The sequence below is a fragment of the Aulonocara stuartgranti genome (genome assembly GCF_965226115.1).
Source record: "Aulonocara stuartgranti genome assembly, chromosome: 18".
NCBI classification, from domain to species: Eukaryota; Metazoa; Chordata; class Actinopteri; order Cichliformes; family Cichlidae; genus Aulonocara; species Aulonocara stuartgranti.
Genome location: NC_138954.1, coordinates 20379920 through 20395711, shown reverse-complemented (window position 1 = coordinate 20395711; position 15792 = coordinate 20379920). Strand labels below are relative to the sequence as shown.

Sequence of the window (15792 nt, the reverse complement as noted above, 5' to 3'; positions counted from 1 at the left end):
AGACGGCCTTTAGCAGATGGTTTTCAGGCCTCGAGGTCCCAACACACATATACTTCTCCCTCTGTCAGCTCTGCATCGCCATATGATGCTCACTGGGGTAAGATAAGGGAACACGAAAAACAGGCAGAGAAAAACAAAACTGAAAGGAGTCCGGTGGGTGGGGAACAGAGGCTGTACAAATGTTTTTACATTTGTGATCAACAAAACAGAGCAGTCTAATTAATTTACTGTCTCAAGCAACAGCAGCTATCAAACATTTATAACAGCATGTCTGGCAAGCATACACAAACACAAAACAAGCTCCAAAAATGACCTCATTGTGACAGAACACAACCAACCATGTTCGGGATGTGTGCGTCTGTGTGTGTTTATCTTAGAATTTTTTGGATGCAAATCATTACAATGTTTAGAGACTGTAGCTGAGTGCTGCTTAAATGTGTGCGTCTGTGGACTGTGTTGTTTACTGGCTCTGCTGTGCTAAATGAAGTGTCTCCCCGAAGAATGGGAAAGTTCAAGAACTGTAGGATGACGAGCTAAAATGGAGAGAATTTTGTAGGTCTTGGATTGCTTTCTGTGTGCTTGTGTACTTTTGCTTCGGAGCGGGGTGGCTCACAGCAACGGCGCCGTGAGCGAAAAGGAGGGTCCATGAGAACGAAGGACACAGAGCAATAGAAAAAGAGTAAACAAAAGTCTCTCAGCCACTAATCACTGTGATCTGAAAAGGTCAGGCTAACTAGCCAAGCTCAGAGCCTCGGCTGACAGATCCATTGTCACAGTCTGGCCAAGGGGAAGAAGTGGAGCACAGAGACACCCTTCTATTAACTGGAGCAAGTCATTACACACAAATAATTGCCTTGGTGTACCAATGCACTCATTTAATCTCTCTCTCTTCCCATCCCTCAGACTTATAACATTGTACTTAAAATCTCATACATTTTATATTATTATGATCTTATTGTATCATTTTTCAAGGTGTAGAGCAGATTTAGTGATTGAGACTATAATAATAATCTTATATAGTACTTTCCAAACCTCTAGGTGCAGTGAGTTATCGAAATGTGCAAATATAAATGGAAATACAGAGACTGTATGAATTTAATGCATTTGAAAGTCAATATATTGGGTTAATCACCTTTGTTCTCCAACTCGGTTTGAACTCTCTTGGGCACAAGTTCTTATAATGTCTTTAAGTAGTCTTCAGGACTAGTTCTCCAGACTTTTTGAAGGACATTCAAATCTTTTCTTTGTATATTGGCAGCTTTTACTCTTTTCTCTCTGAAAATGATCCCACAATGCCTCAATAATGTTGAAGTCTGGGCTGGACTGGATCAACTGAAGGACCAGGTATCTCTCAGGTCAGGTCTTTAATTTTTTCCCAATTTTTTTTTTAAGGACAATGCTGAGATACATTTTTCAGCGCTCTAGGATTCACCCTGTTGGTGCAAAAACATTACATACAAAAGAAATGGCAATAAATTATGTGTTTTTATGACAGGGTGCAAGTAAAGTCCTTGAATGCCTGAATGATTCACAGGTCAGTGTTAAGTGGCTTAAGAAACAAACAAAAAAGCCATTACTTCGATAATGATTATCATGTACAAAGGCTAGACTGAAAATGAGTGAATGCCAAAAGAAAAACATTGAAAAGCCTTCAGACAGTCTGGAGAACTGCTATTCAAAAAACGAAAAGAAAGTATGGCTCCTTGAAAAGAAAATATAAAGAAATGAAGGATGGCGCAGCTGTTTTACACTGTAGTGTATCTTAATTTTAGTCTGTTGATGGGGTATACAAGAGTGTTCAACAGTTAACATGATATGACACTTTACTTAATGAACAGATGGCCACAGAGATACTGTGACCACTTAACAAAGAAGCTAAATTGCCATTGCAGCTGCTTACAGCTGCTAATATACATATGAATGACATTTGACTGACTGCTCTCCGGCTTTTAAAGGTAGAAACGCAAAATGATGACTCCGCGGGGGTCTAAGGTAGAAAACCAAAATGACTGCTCTCTGGGGGTCTAAGTGTTAATGATTTCCAACTGATTGAACCATTTGCATGCTGTACAAAAAGTAACATTTTTCACACATTAAATAGTGTAGAACGCTATCAACTCACTGTGAAATGTGTTTGTCTTTATCCTTTGTTTGGGCTCAGTCAGTTTCTATGAAGCATTTTAAACCACTGAGCCACCAAAGGTTTAAATGACTTTGTTCATTTTTTGTGGTTCTGACTCTTTGCATTAAATCGTGCTTTGTTTTACTGATATCAAAGCAAAAGGGAAACAAAGTTTTAATTAAAGTTAACTGCAAATTGCTCCTTTTGAAGCATGACAGCAGATCTTTGTAAACTTTGTAGACTTTGAGATAAACTATCATTGATCTCCTTCGCTTTTTGTCAGTTTGTCTGTTGCGTCAGTGAATGTTTAAAATGAAAAAAACAAAATACACAGACATATACTCTGCATCATAAATACAAAAAGCTCACCATCGAAGATTTTGTACTGTCCGGTAAGCGAGATCTGTAAGGAGCGCCCGGCATCTTTGATTACGTTCTCCACTTCGGTGCGGCTCTGCGAGGCCAGTTTGTCCTCCACGTTACTGGTACAGCAGGTGTAACCCTGAGGACAGATGCGCAGGTGCTCGCCTATCAAAGGACAGGTGGAGGCAGAAAAGAAGAAAGTGAAGGTGGTGGAGGAAAGAACAAAAGGGGATAAAAGGGGGTGACAAAGAACAGTCAAGAAAAAAAAGAAAGATGTCATTAGCAGATTCCATGAGTCAGCACTGAATGACAAAACTGAGATTAAAAGCTTTTGTGTTTCCGCTGTTTAAAATACTCTACAGTCGCTATGAACATGACAGGACTAAATTAACTACAGTGGCTGTTTTTATGGCCTTTTTTATGGTCTGCTGGCAGTCAAGGAGGTAGAGCTGCGTGTATTCGCCCCCTTGATTTCCTTGCAAGACGTGGTGAACTGTGTGGCAGTCGTACAGCGGCAATCGGCATTGAGTTTTAATGAGCACTCCTGACACGCATTCCTGTGCCTACATTTGGAGACAAGTGCATGCACACACAAATGCACAACTCTGAAAAAAAAAGGGAAGTAGGTGGAAACTATTTCAGACATTGTGACGTTCATACACACACACAGTCAAATGCCATATACGAGAATTTACTGTAAACAAGGAGGCTGTCAGTGCAATTAAAGCTGCAGTCAAGCTGCAGCTGTAATCAGGACAAATGATGTAAGATGGAAATTCCTTCAATCCAGACATAAGGCGAATGAAATTTTTGTGACGTTTGATGAAAATAGGATAAACTATTTAGTGTTTGCTGAAAAAAAACAAACCATCTGACACCCCCACACATCCACGTCCACGTCCACGTACATTTTTACATTTCTTTTAATCAGTGTTTTACAAAAGAAATTTTAGTGAAACAGCATAATAATAGCAACACTGCATCAGGAAATGCTTGCTTGGTTAAACTGACCCCATAATGATCCATGATCCCATACAGTCATTCAGTGTGCAGAACTAGAACTAAATATATCTACTGGCCTAAAGATAACCTTAACCCAAACCTAAACCAGCCTAAGCTAATAACTTGTCTTAACCTTAAAATGTGTAAAACCAATAACAAGTCCTGAAAATCAACCCAAACTGAGACACAACTTAAAACAATTTGTGAAATAGTTATAAAGCTATTTTTTTCATTGGTGATAAAGACAAGGTGCTGTATGGAAAAGCTCCTTGTGATTGCTTTGGTTGCCATGGTCGACAGCAGTTTGCATGGAAGCGGGACTTGTCTGCAATCGCTTGCTAACTGCTCGCCAACTGGTAGTGAAATTGTGAAAACCAGAAAACTGAAATGGTCTGCCTTCAACGTTAAAGTTGTGCAATTTGAAATAAGTTGGTTGCATCTATAACACACAGCATTTAATCTCAAGGTGAACATCCTCTGTTCCTGGTTTACTAAATTTTTCAAATTTCACTACAGCTCAGAGGGTAAACAGCGAGTGTTTGCAGAAAAGTAAACACTCGCTAGTTCATGCAAACTATGTGTGACCACTGCAATCTGCAAGCAACCAAAGCAATCACAAGTAGGTTTGTGTGGTGCAGCAACCTCTTTGCAACTAGCAGCAACCAGAGGTTAAGTGATTTCTAAGCCTGTGCTACTGAGGTCTAACACAAAACACAAGAACAATATATTTCACGAAAATAATATGCGCATGACACTATGTGCACTTTTTAAAAATCTTTTATCCGCTCTATCCATCGGTGAAAGACTAGAATCCAATAACAAGTCTAATATAAGCCGATGAATAACTACGTCTTAGTATTTCGTATTAACATGAATTAAATATGTTGTCTAAGCTTTAGTCTGACAAACAAAGCTTTGCTGGTTCTGACACGTCTTGAAATGCATATTATGTCAGCTCACATGGCTGAGCTTCACATGGTGTGCACAAAGGCAAATTCAATAAACACATACTGGTGTTGTATTAATGATTAATGTCCCTCGAGCTGACATTAGCATGCATCTAGAAGACTCTGAGCTCAGGGCAACTCTATAAGCAGAACGTGGAAATCAATGAGATGGACTCTGCCATCTATTTCAACATCAGAGCCAGTGATTTCTGTGCACACTGCCTCAACAGTTACAAGCAAGTGAGTCACCTTCATTTACTGTAGCTGTATTTTCAGTCGCCCACTGAGGACCCCCATCCTGTCCACAGCCTCAGTTGTGTATTCCAGCCAGTGGAGTGGGTTTGTGTGTATAACAAGAATCCTTGCATTTCACTGATTAAGTGGCAACCAAGTTCTCTGTCTTTTAAGTGCCTTATGCAGGCCAGCGCTGAAGTGAAGCAATTAAAGGCAATTGTCCCCCTCAAACGCCAAAGTGGAGAACAAGCTCTGCAGACCAGAGAAGGTGACATTGACCGTCTCTCAGCACCCTCTCACTGATAATGATGTGACTCACACCCACGGACCATAGGGTAGGAGGACCTGGATAAAGTCTTCGCGATTTGTGCGAGAAATAGGAAATGAAATTTAACAAAGAGAAAGGAGAAAACCGAAGGGCAGACAGCAGACAGGAAAGGTATGCTGTTCTTTTGTGCGTCAAATTGAATGCAATCTACCAGCACCTTCTAATGGACAGCTTTATTGCACATGTGTATTAAGAGACTGCAGACTTTTCTTCCACTGCATCACTAAAAAAAGAGTGGACAAATAGATGCTGACGCACAAAACACTCACATACACACATATAGCAGGAGGTGTGAAGCTTCCAGCTAAAGCCACTTCAGAGGGTCAATTTTTTATGTATAAATTAGTGCTGTCTAAATTAACACGTCATTTTGGAATTCATTTCAAATATTTATTGTACTTTTTTAAATACAAGTGACACAGCTAAATTTGTTTAATTACTTTGAAAGCTGTCTAGAAGTGGGAGGCGCGCTTTATAGGGCTCTGCGAGTCAGGCATTTCATTATGACAAAGCATAAAGTTGTTTATGCGCTATGAACCCATGTCCTTCTAGTTATGAAAAACAGACAAAAAAGTAGACTTGAGGAGGAACTGCAGGAAGTTTAATGTCAGCACATAACACTCAGTTCTAACTTGCAGTGCATCTCTCTCTAGTCGGTCTCACTGAGCTATGTTGGAAGTGCATCTTTTGATCTAGCTGTATAGATAGACGCTTATAGATATTGACATATATAGACATTAATTTTGAGTTTTCACACTTAACTCTTGGTTGGTCGTCAGAATTTACACCCTTTTACGGTCGTCGGGACCCAAAATGGTCCCCATCCAAAAGGTGATATAGCAATGGATTTTATGAATTTTTTTTTCATTTTTTTTCACATCAGATCTTTTAAACAACTTCAGACCTATCCACTGATATAAAGTTTTTCATAATTTTTTTCATATTTTGTAGGTTTTTATGGCTTTATTGTCATAAAAACCCCTGTTTTTTGGGGGGTAAAAAATCATAATATGCAATATTTTTAAAAAATGAGTTGCAAATGGAACTACTTGGCATGAGGTTATTAGAGCCTTGGATAGGTAAAAAATTCATAACAGAATTGATTTGGATACTTTATTATTTTTGGAGCAATAAGAGTTTTTCAAATTTACACCCTTTTATGGTCCTCGGGACCCAAAATGGTCCCCATCCAAAAGGTGATATAGCAATGGATTTTATGAATTTTTTTTTCATTTTTTTTCACATCAGATCTTTTAAACAACTTCAGACCTATCCACTGATATAAAGTTTTTCATAATTTTTTTCATATTTTGTAGGTTTTTATGGCTTTATTGTCATAAAAACCCCTGTTTTTTGGGGGGTAAAAAATCATAATATGCAATATTTTTAAAAAATGAGTTGCAAATGGAACTACTTGGCATGAGGTTATTAGAGCCTTGGATAGGTAAAAAATTCATAACAGAATTGATTTGGATACTTTATTATTTTTGGAGCAATAAGAGTTTTTCAAATTTACACCCTTTTATGGTCCTCGGGACCCAAAATGGTCCCCATCCAAAAGGTGATATAGCAATGGATTTTATGAAATTTTTTTTCATTTTTTTTCACATCAGATCTTTTAAACAACTTCAGACCTATCCACTGATATAAAGTTTTTCATAATTTTTTTCATATTTTTTAGGTTTTTATGGCTTTATTGTCATAAAAACCCCTGTTTTTTGGGGGGTAAAAAATCATAATATGCAATATTTTTAAAAAATGAGTTGCAAATGGAACTACTTGGCATGAGGTTATTAGAGCCTTGGATAGGTAAAAAATTCATAACAGAATTGATTTGGATACTTTATTATTTTTGGAGCAATAAGAGTTTTTCAAATTTACACCCTTTTATGGTCCTTGGGACCCAAAATGGTCCCCATCCAAAAGGTGATATAGCAATGGATTTTATGAATTTTTTTTTCATTTTTTTTCACATCAGATCTTTTAAACAACTTCAGACCTATCCACTGATATAAAGTTTTTCATAATTTTTTTCATATTTTTTAGGTTTTTATGGCTTTATTGTCATAAAAACCCCTGTTTTTTGGGGGGTAAAAAACCATAATATGCAATATTTTTAAAAAATGAGTTGCAAATGGAACTACTTGGCATGAGGTTATTAGAGCCTTGGATAGGTAAAGAATTCAGAACAGAATTGATTTGGATACTTTATTATTTTTGGAGCAATAAGAGTTTTTACAATATACATCCATTGGTATCCCTTGGGACCCAAAGGGGTCCCCATCCAAAAGGTGATATAGCAATATCATATATGAATTAATTTTTCATTTTTTTTCACATCAGATCTTTTAAACAACTTCAGACCTATCCACTGATATAAAGTTTTTCTTAATTTTTTTTACATTTTTTTAGGTTTTTATGGCTTTATTGTCATAAAGACCCCTGTTTATATTTTTGGGGGTAAAAAACCATAATATGCAATATTTTCAAAAAATGAGTTGCAAATGGAACTACTTGGCATGAGGTTATTAGAGCCTTGGATAGGTAAAGAATTCAGAATAGAATTGATTTGGATGCATTATTATTTTTGGAGCAATAAGAGTTTTTCAAATTTACACCCTTTTATGGTCCTCGGGACCCAAAATGGTCCCCATCCAAAAGGTGATATAGCAATGAATTTTATGAATTTTTTTTCCAGTTTTTTTCACACCAGATCTTTTAAACAACTTCAGACCTAGCCACTGATATAAAGTTTTTCATAATTTTCTCAATATTTTTTATGTTTTTATGGCTTTATTGTCATAAAGACCCCTGTTTATTTTCTTTGGGGGGTAAAAAACCATAATATGCAATATTTTCAAAAAATGAGTTGCAAATGGAACTACTTGGCATGAGGTTATTAGAGCCTTGGATAGGTAAAGAATTCAGAATAGAATTGATTTGGATGCATTATTATTTTTGGAGCAATAAGAGTTTTTCAAATTTACACCCTTTTATGGTCCTCGGGACCCAAAATGGTCCCCATCCAAAAGGTGATATAGCAATGAATTTTATGAATTTTTTTTCCAGTTTTTTTCACACCACATCTTTTAAACAACTTCAGACCTATCCACTGATATAAAGTTTTTCATAATTTTCTCAATATTTTTTATGTTTTTATGGCTTTATTGTCATAAAGACCCCTGTTTATTTTCTTTGGGGGGTAAAAAACCATAATATGCAATATTTTCAAAAAATGAGTTGCAAATGGAACTACTTGGCATGAGGTTATTAGAGCCTTGGATAGGTAAAGAATTCAGAATAGAATTGATTTGGATGCATTATTATTTTTGGAGCAATAAGAGTTTTTCAAATTTACACCCTTTTATGGTCCTCGGGACCCAAAATGGTCCCCATCCAAAAGGTGATATAGCAATGAATTTTATGAATTTTTTTTCCAGTTTTTTTCACACCAGATCTTTTAAACAACTTCAGACCTATCCACTGATATAAAGTTTTTCATAATTTTCTCAATATTTTTTATGTTTTTATGGCTTTATTGTCATAAAGACCCCTGTTTATTTTCTTTGGGGGGTAAAAAACCATAATATGCAATATTTTCAAAAAATGAGTTGCAAATGGAACTACTTGGCATGAGGTTATTAGAGCCTTGGATAGGTAAAGAATTCAGAATAGAATTGATTTGGATGCATTATTATTTTTGGAGCAATAAGAGTTTTTGCAATATACTTCCATTGGTATCCCTCGGGACCCAAAATGGTCCCCATCCAAAAGGTGATATAGCAATGAATTTTATGAATTGTTTTTTCATTTTTTTTCACATCAGATCTTTTAAACAACTTCAGACCTAACCACAGATATAAATTTTTTCATAAATTTGTAAATATTTTTTATGTTTTTATAGCTTTATTGTCATAAAGACCCCTGTTTATTTTTTATTTATTTATTTTGGGGGGGGGAAACCCGTAATATATATTATAAATATATTCTCAATCACATTCACACCACTCTCTTATATCAGTTCCACTACATCGAGACTATTTTATGGTGGTCAGCTGTTTTATTGTCATGTATTTTGCATAATAAGATAACCATGTCCTGCATTCAAAACCACTGAAAATGTCTATGGTGGTGCTGTACCTAATATTGTGCTCATTGGATCCAAAACATATTTTTCCTTTATTTTGAAGCCTGAGGCTTAGATCCATTAGGTATTCACGAGAAAAAAATTATCACATGTCAGGATTACAGTATATCGAAAATATGTGATTATAATGGGAGTCAATGGGACCCAAAATGGTACGAGGACCACAGATGGTAACACTTATGTGAATCTCCTTTACTATACACAACACCATAGAGGGGATCAATGAATTTTAAAAATAATGCTAAAATGCAACTCCTAGCCAAGTTTCATGCAACTAGTCTTTAAAATGACTGATATATTGAGAATCAAAAATCCAAGGGGACCCAAAAGGGTCCCTTTTTTGACTATGACCATCAGAGGGAAATATTCACTTGCTTAAAGCTTCAGTGTTAATCGTGATTAATCACAGCAAATGGTTTGAGTATTGTTTTTGATACCAGCTGTGGTGTAAACAACATTGTGAGGATTTTCACTGTAACAACCACAACACTCGCAGTGGGAACCGACCGAGTCAAAGTCTCACAGCCCTGGAGACACATCTACTGTACAGCGAGAAAGGTCACCTGTAACAGAGCATTATGTTTCCAGTTGACTAACCTAATAGTCAGCTAATAATACAAACAAAGCACTCTCTTCCATTTGACTCAGTAAACTGGAGTGTGTGAGTGTGTGTGTTTGTTTGGGTGCCAGCAACGCTAAGCCACTCTCCAAGTACAAAAGGAAATATATACTTGACAGGAAGTTGTGGCTCTTCTCGTTTTAAAGTCGCTTAAGCACTCACACACATACGCATACACACACTCACAATAGGCTACACACATATGCACACACACTCCCACAGCTAGAGGATACTAGGTAATCAGCAGAGGAGGATGGGCCATTTTCAAGTGGGAAGCCCCACTCATGTAGAGGGAAAAACATCTAAAGGGTGAAATAATGCTAATGCTTAAAATGGCTATTTAAAAAAAAGAAATCATAGCATCCACTTTCTGTTACGCACTCACTGATGCTGCATTTATTAATGCATTTAGGTAGTAAATACATGTGTTCACACAGTAAGTAAGACTTATACTGAACAGGGAAAATGACGGGGCCATATTTTATTAACTTTTTAATAAAACCAACAAAATAAAAACAATGCTGCTCTGTGTTCCTCTTGCTGAGGATGTGCATACCCTCATCACTGAATGATTGGCCACTGAACGGTAGGTGTAAATAGACTGCAGAGTGTTCAGTGTGGTGCTATCCACTTAGCCAGTGGTTGTTTGATTTCCCCAGTGTCTAATTTCCAGCAATCCTCTTGGCACTTAACCGCATACACCATATTGCTCTGTTTGTGCTCGGGAACCCGATCCTTGGAATGGATTGTTTCCTATTGTTAGATTTAGAACATGTTTTACTACCACAAAACCACTCTTTGTTTATTGCATTGAGATAAAATTAAACCAAACATCTATAAGATCTTAAAAACAGAAACAACAACAACAACAACAACAACAAAAAACCCTCAAATGGTATTTTCAAACATATGCGAGTTTACAAAGTAGGTGCTCTGCAATAATTGACCACCTTCTGCAAGGCCAATCAGTACAAACATAGCAAGCCAATAATCTGGCACTGCTTAAAATGGCTCACATGCATACACCACCCACCAAATTTATCTGTTTAAAAATAAACTAGGTGTTCACTCCACAGCAATCCCTTTTCTTTTGACAGACACGTCCGTTAAATAGTGAGCAATTCCCTGCCCATTAGCTTATCATTGTTCACCAGGGGGGAAGGGTCCTATTAAACACTAGTCTTGGAAGGCAGAATAAGGTTGTGCACACTGAGATAAAGCATGTGAGAGACTGACGGTCAAAGGCTTGTAGAGATGATGAGACACACAGAGAGAGGCCAACAGGAAATTAAGAATAATTCAAAACACCACTAGTTTGGGAGTTGGGGAGCAGAGGTCAAATTTTTTGTTCTTGTTCAGATAGGTCACCATAACTGAGGCAGTTTTCAGTGATGCTTTGTTTCCTTATGCACGTAGCCACTAAAAACATCTTAATGAGAAAAAAAATACAAATACAAATAAACACCACCACAGCCATTTGTGGCAGTGTATTTCACATAAACAGACACAACAAGTTTTGATGCTATATTTGTCCCACCAGTTGAAAATGTGCTAACCGCTGCAGCTGTTATGCTGACTGAGACACTGTATGCAGTTTTCAGATGGTACATTCAGGCAATTCATGATGTTCATGGAAGATTTAGGCCATGCCCCCAGATGCAAACTTTGGTTCCTTTGTCCTTTACACTGGTAGAAAAAATAATCATGTAAGGTAGTTTTTTTTCATTTATGCCTGCTGAGCCTGTTTTTGAACATTTTATTTGTACTGTGAATAAGCCATTTCAAATAATGTCACCTGGTACTAAAAAAGGCCCATCTTTTTTTCATAGAAAATAACATAGTTGAGGTAGTTCAGGCTTCTCTGCATAGACAGTTTCCCCCCAAAAAAGGGAAGACTGAGATGCAGAGAATGGATGGATGTATGTATGGATGGATGAAGAAAATACCTGGAATGACATAGAATCCCTAATGCTGCATTTCTGCTCTTACTTTGCAAAAATGCAGTAAAGTCAGCGTCTGAGCATAATATGTATTCATGTTGAGAAGTCAGATCAGTGAATGTATCGAAACTAAACAATCCAAAGATTAAAGCTCTGGAGCTAAAAGCAGAATTTACAGTGAACCTAAAAGTGTTGGCTTTATTTCTTTCAGGCTTAAACTGTCTGCACTGATACTTTGGAGAAGTATGCATGCATCATCGGAATTCAGGATGCATTACATGCAGCAGTTGTTAAATCTCCCTACTTTTCTGCCAAAGCACATTTGACAAACTAGCGTGACTGCGACACACTGACATAACTGACGGCTCCAAGTAATGACCGACATTGCATAACTGATACCGTTTCAGACCACAATGCAGAATGTCAGCGCATCTGCACGCGCGCATGGGTGTGCACGCTCGCTGTGGGATCGGAGAGATTAGCAGCATAATCCCGACGGTAGTGCGAGTGTGTGTGTGTGTGTGTGTCGACAACAAGTCGCCGGTGCCGAGGAAAAACATCCATGGAACACCAGGAATCACACGGGCGCGTGCACACCCCCTCAAACACGCTTGAACAGTGGATTAAGGTTAAACAGATAAAGTACAAGAGGACTATTTGGCACTAGAGGTTGACATAATGTCTGACCCACCAACTGTACACAATGAAATTTCACATACCAACCTGACAAATGGTCATTACAGGGTGGTACCATTCTGCATGCCTACTTGTTGTGAGTCAAATAAGTCTGCTTGTCCATCTTTGTCCATACTCCTATACTTAACACATAGAGTACGACCCAGGCTTTCACCTAGACCCTAGATTCACCAGTCTGGTAATGTGAGACCAGCAGCTATATAAATAGCTTCCTCGAGCCAGACAAGGTGGCAGCCACACACAGAAAGCATTACTACTAAGGTTAGGGTTATGGAAGTTCCATGCTGTTTTTTCCTACTGCTCTCTCCCGTCAACCCAGGCCTGGATTCACTTGACTTGAGTGAGAGTCATTTTAACTGACTGTGAAAAGTTTAACCCTCTGATCATAGCTACGGACGACAGAAAAGACTCAATGGATAACGTAACATTATAATCACGTGGAGTGTGGGGGTTAAAGTTAAATTGCTCTGGCTAAGCTGTGCTAACAAAGGGTGGAAAAGAAATGAAGTGAACTAAGGACGCGGGGTAAAGGAACAGGAAGTGCAATGATACAGAAGAGGACAAGACAAAAATATGACAAAGATAATAATGTCCTATTGTCAAAAAAGTGCTAATTGTATAATGGTAGCAAACTAGATACTGTTTAGTGTGGACATTACTGCTTCTCTGGCAATCTAGCAGCACAATGTTGTACAGTGGTAGAAAATGAAAGTGGGTGAAAATGAGAGATAAACTAAGCAAACCTCTGTTTTTTCCAAACACCAATGCATTACATGAATTTTAAGCCCTACAGTGCATGCCTTCTTTATCTGCACTGTTTTGGACAGACTTTACAAGATTCACATCCTGCTTCAGTTTTCTTAGCTGTGATTTATAAGGAACATGATGGATTATAACAGGTTTTGCAATTAAGTTGATGTAGCCCTGAGAAACACTCTTGATGGCAGTCCCTTTGTCCTGGTCCTTCTTTCACTGTCTTTCTCTCTGTTGCTCTCTCACATTCACAGTGAAAAACACAAATCCCAGAGCCAGTGAATAACCTAAGAGTGTAAATGCCAGCAGCATTAAATGATGGGGAGCAACCAGTCACATTCACTTAGCACGTACAGGCAATGTGCTATCAATAATTGGTGCTTTAGCTGTTCAGCAGCCTTCCTCAAGATCATCTCCATTCTTCATCCATTCCCTCAATTTTTTCAACCTAATTTACTCAAGTTAAGAAGAAAAACTTACACACTGAACTTACACTGAGACGGCCTACACACAATGTCCAAGTACTGCTTGTTACAGACATGCCATAACTTGACCTCATCTGTGTGTTTCCTTAGTTACTAAATGTGTTTGCACAAAAAATAAGGGAGACAAGAAGTAGAAGAAATCAAATGAAGATGTAATTCTCAGGAATTTTATCTGGATCATTTCAATGTGCTCATGATATCTTAGAGACAATATATCACAGACCATCCCAAAGTAAAAAAAAACAGCAGTTACACTACAGGGAGCTGACCTCATTTCCGTCTATAAAGGACTGTGTGTTGTTTTGGGGTGTGTATGTGTGGGGGATGATCTAACATAGGTCTTTGACAGCAAGTGTCTGCAGTTGACGCAAATCACGCAGAACATCTTGTCACATGATGCGGATGATAAAACGGGAGTGATGCTTCTGTGTCTGTGTTTAAATGCGCACAGCACTGCAGAGCTGGACTGAAATGTTCTAAATGTTTGACTATGTGGGTTTTTAAACACAGGTATCCACACACTTAACAGTTTTAAATTCTGCATTGGCTTTTTTCATTTTGAAATATTGTACTAATCAAATAATATTATGTAATTATAAACTTTTTTTATTTAAATGTACAATTATTTTACTTTATCGCATTTATTTATATTTCAGATTAGCTTCTAAATTCTTCAGATATTTGTTTTTTTATACCATTCTGTCTTTTTTACCTATTTATTATGTTTTTCTGATTTACCTTTATTTTTATTTTTTTTCTGGGATGAATAAAGCAACAGTTGGGTCCATAAGTTCTTCGATAATGATCCTTTTTTATTTTTTCATTTACCTCTATACACCACCACTGTGAATTTTAAGTCAAATAGTTAAGATGTGATTGAAGTGCAAATCTACAGTGGGTTTAAAAATGTGCTGCACTTGATGCTCAAAAGAAAGTAGCCAAACTAGCATAATCATAAATATAGATACTATATTGACTGCCTGAAGTCACTTTCAACTGCTGCTTCTTTGTAGGTGTGTCTGCCTTAAGCTTTGTGTTCAGTAACTGATAATCATGCTCCACTCTGTGGAGATCAGGTGACTAACTTGGCCATTGAAGAACATCCTGTTTCCTTGCCTTGATAAACTCTTGGGTTTGTTTTGCAGTATGCCCGAGTCATTATCCTCTGCACAGATAATTCATCCTGCTACTTCTATCAGCATTCACATCATCAATAAACACAAGTGACCTGGTTCAGCTGGCAGCCATACATACCCATGATATTGCCTTCACCACGTTTGACAGACAGCGCAGTATGTTTTGGACCATGGGCTGATTCTTTCCTTGTACATGTTGTTCTCTTTCCATTCTGGTAAAAGTTCATGTTGATTTCATCTGTCCAAAGAATTTCTTTTTGATGCTTTCAAGCAGATTCTAATCAAGCCTTCCCGTTCTTGAGAGTAGAATTTTGCCATCATGCACGTAAGCTATCCTCTCCACAGTTTTCCATGCTTTTTGATGCTGCTGAGCTGGCCAGCGCATTCCTTCATTTTAAAAGCATACCGGACTGTCTTGGTCACTTAGTTATATTTAGAGTTCCAGTGAACAGCTACTAAATGTGGGTTCGATAGGTTTGTATCAACTCCAGATCTTTCATTCAATTTATTTGTCATGACAAAAGAAGGGAGCATCTCTCCCCTGGCCATGAAACAGCTTCTCAATCAATTATCCACCTACTTTGATCCTCTGGGCAGAAAGGAGCAAGCAGTTCAACAATCAGACACACATATTTCAGGGTTTACTTGGGTGAGTATCTTTGGATCTTTACAGCTGCAATATTTCATATGTTTATATAAATAAAAGCTATTATGACTGCAGTTGGATTAGGATGCTAAATATGTGAACATTAGGTTTCTGGGAGGCTTGATGACAAAGCACTGAAACATCCAATAAAATCAACAAACTTTCTCAGGAAGTTGAGCTTGATCAATCTACCTCAGTGGGTTTTTATCAACTTCTACTGAAGTGCCATAAACACTGTTGTCACCTAGAGCCAAGACTGCATGGAATGCAAGGACGTGCACCACGTAGTAAAGCTTGCCCATCATATCACCAGGACATACTTCCCGAACTTAAATCTGAATCTAGTAGCGTCATCAGAGACTTAACACACCCAG

At 37.6% G+C, this 15792-nt stretch overlaps 2 protein-coding genes across 4 annotated transcripts in view; one reads left to right on the top strand and one right to left on the bottom strand.

Annotated features, from left to right (window-relative positions):
• The window catches only part of LOC309693852 (uncharacterized protein), a 548750-nt gene that overhangs the window by 300256 nt on the left and 232702 nt on the right, over window positions 1-15792 (top strand). The gene's annotated exons all lie outside the window — the stretch shown is intronic.
• Window positions 1-15792, bottom strand: part of gpc1b (glypican 1b) — a 71018-nt gene that overhangs the window by 22707 nt on the left and 32519 nt on the right. For both annotated transcript variants that reach the window (XM_082513445.1, XM_082513444.1), the window contains exon 4: window positions 2492-2650. In XM_082513445.1, coding sequence (XP_082369571.1) covers window positions 2492-2650 — 159 coding nt within the window. The remainder of the gene's footprint in view (window positions 1-2491; window positions 2651-15792) is intronic.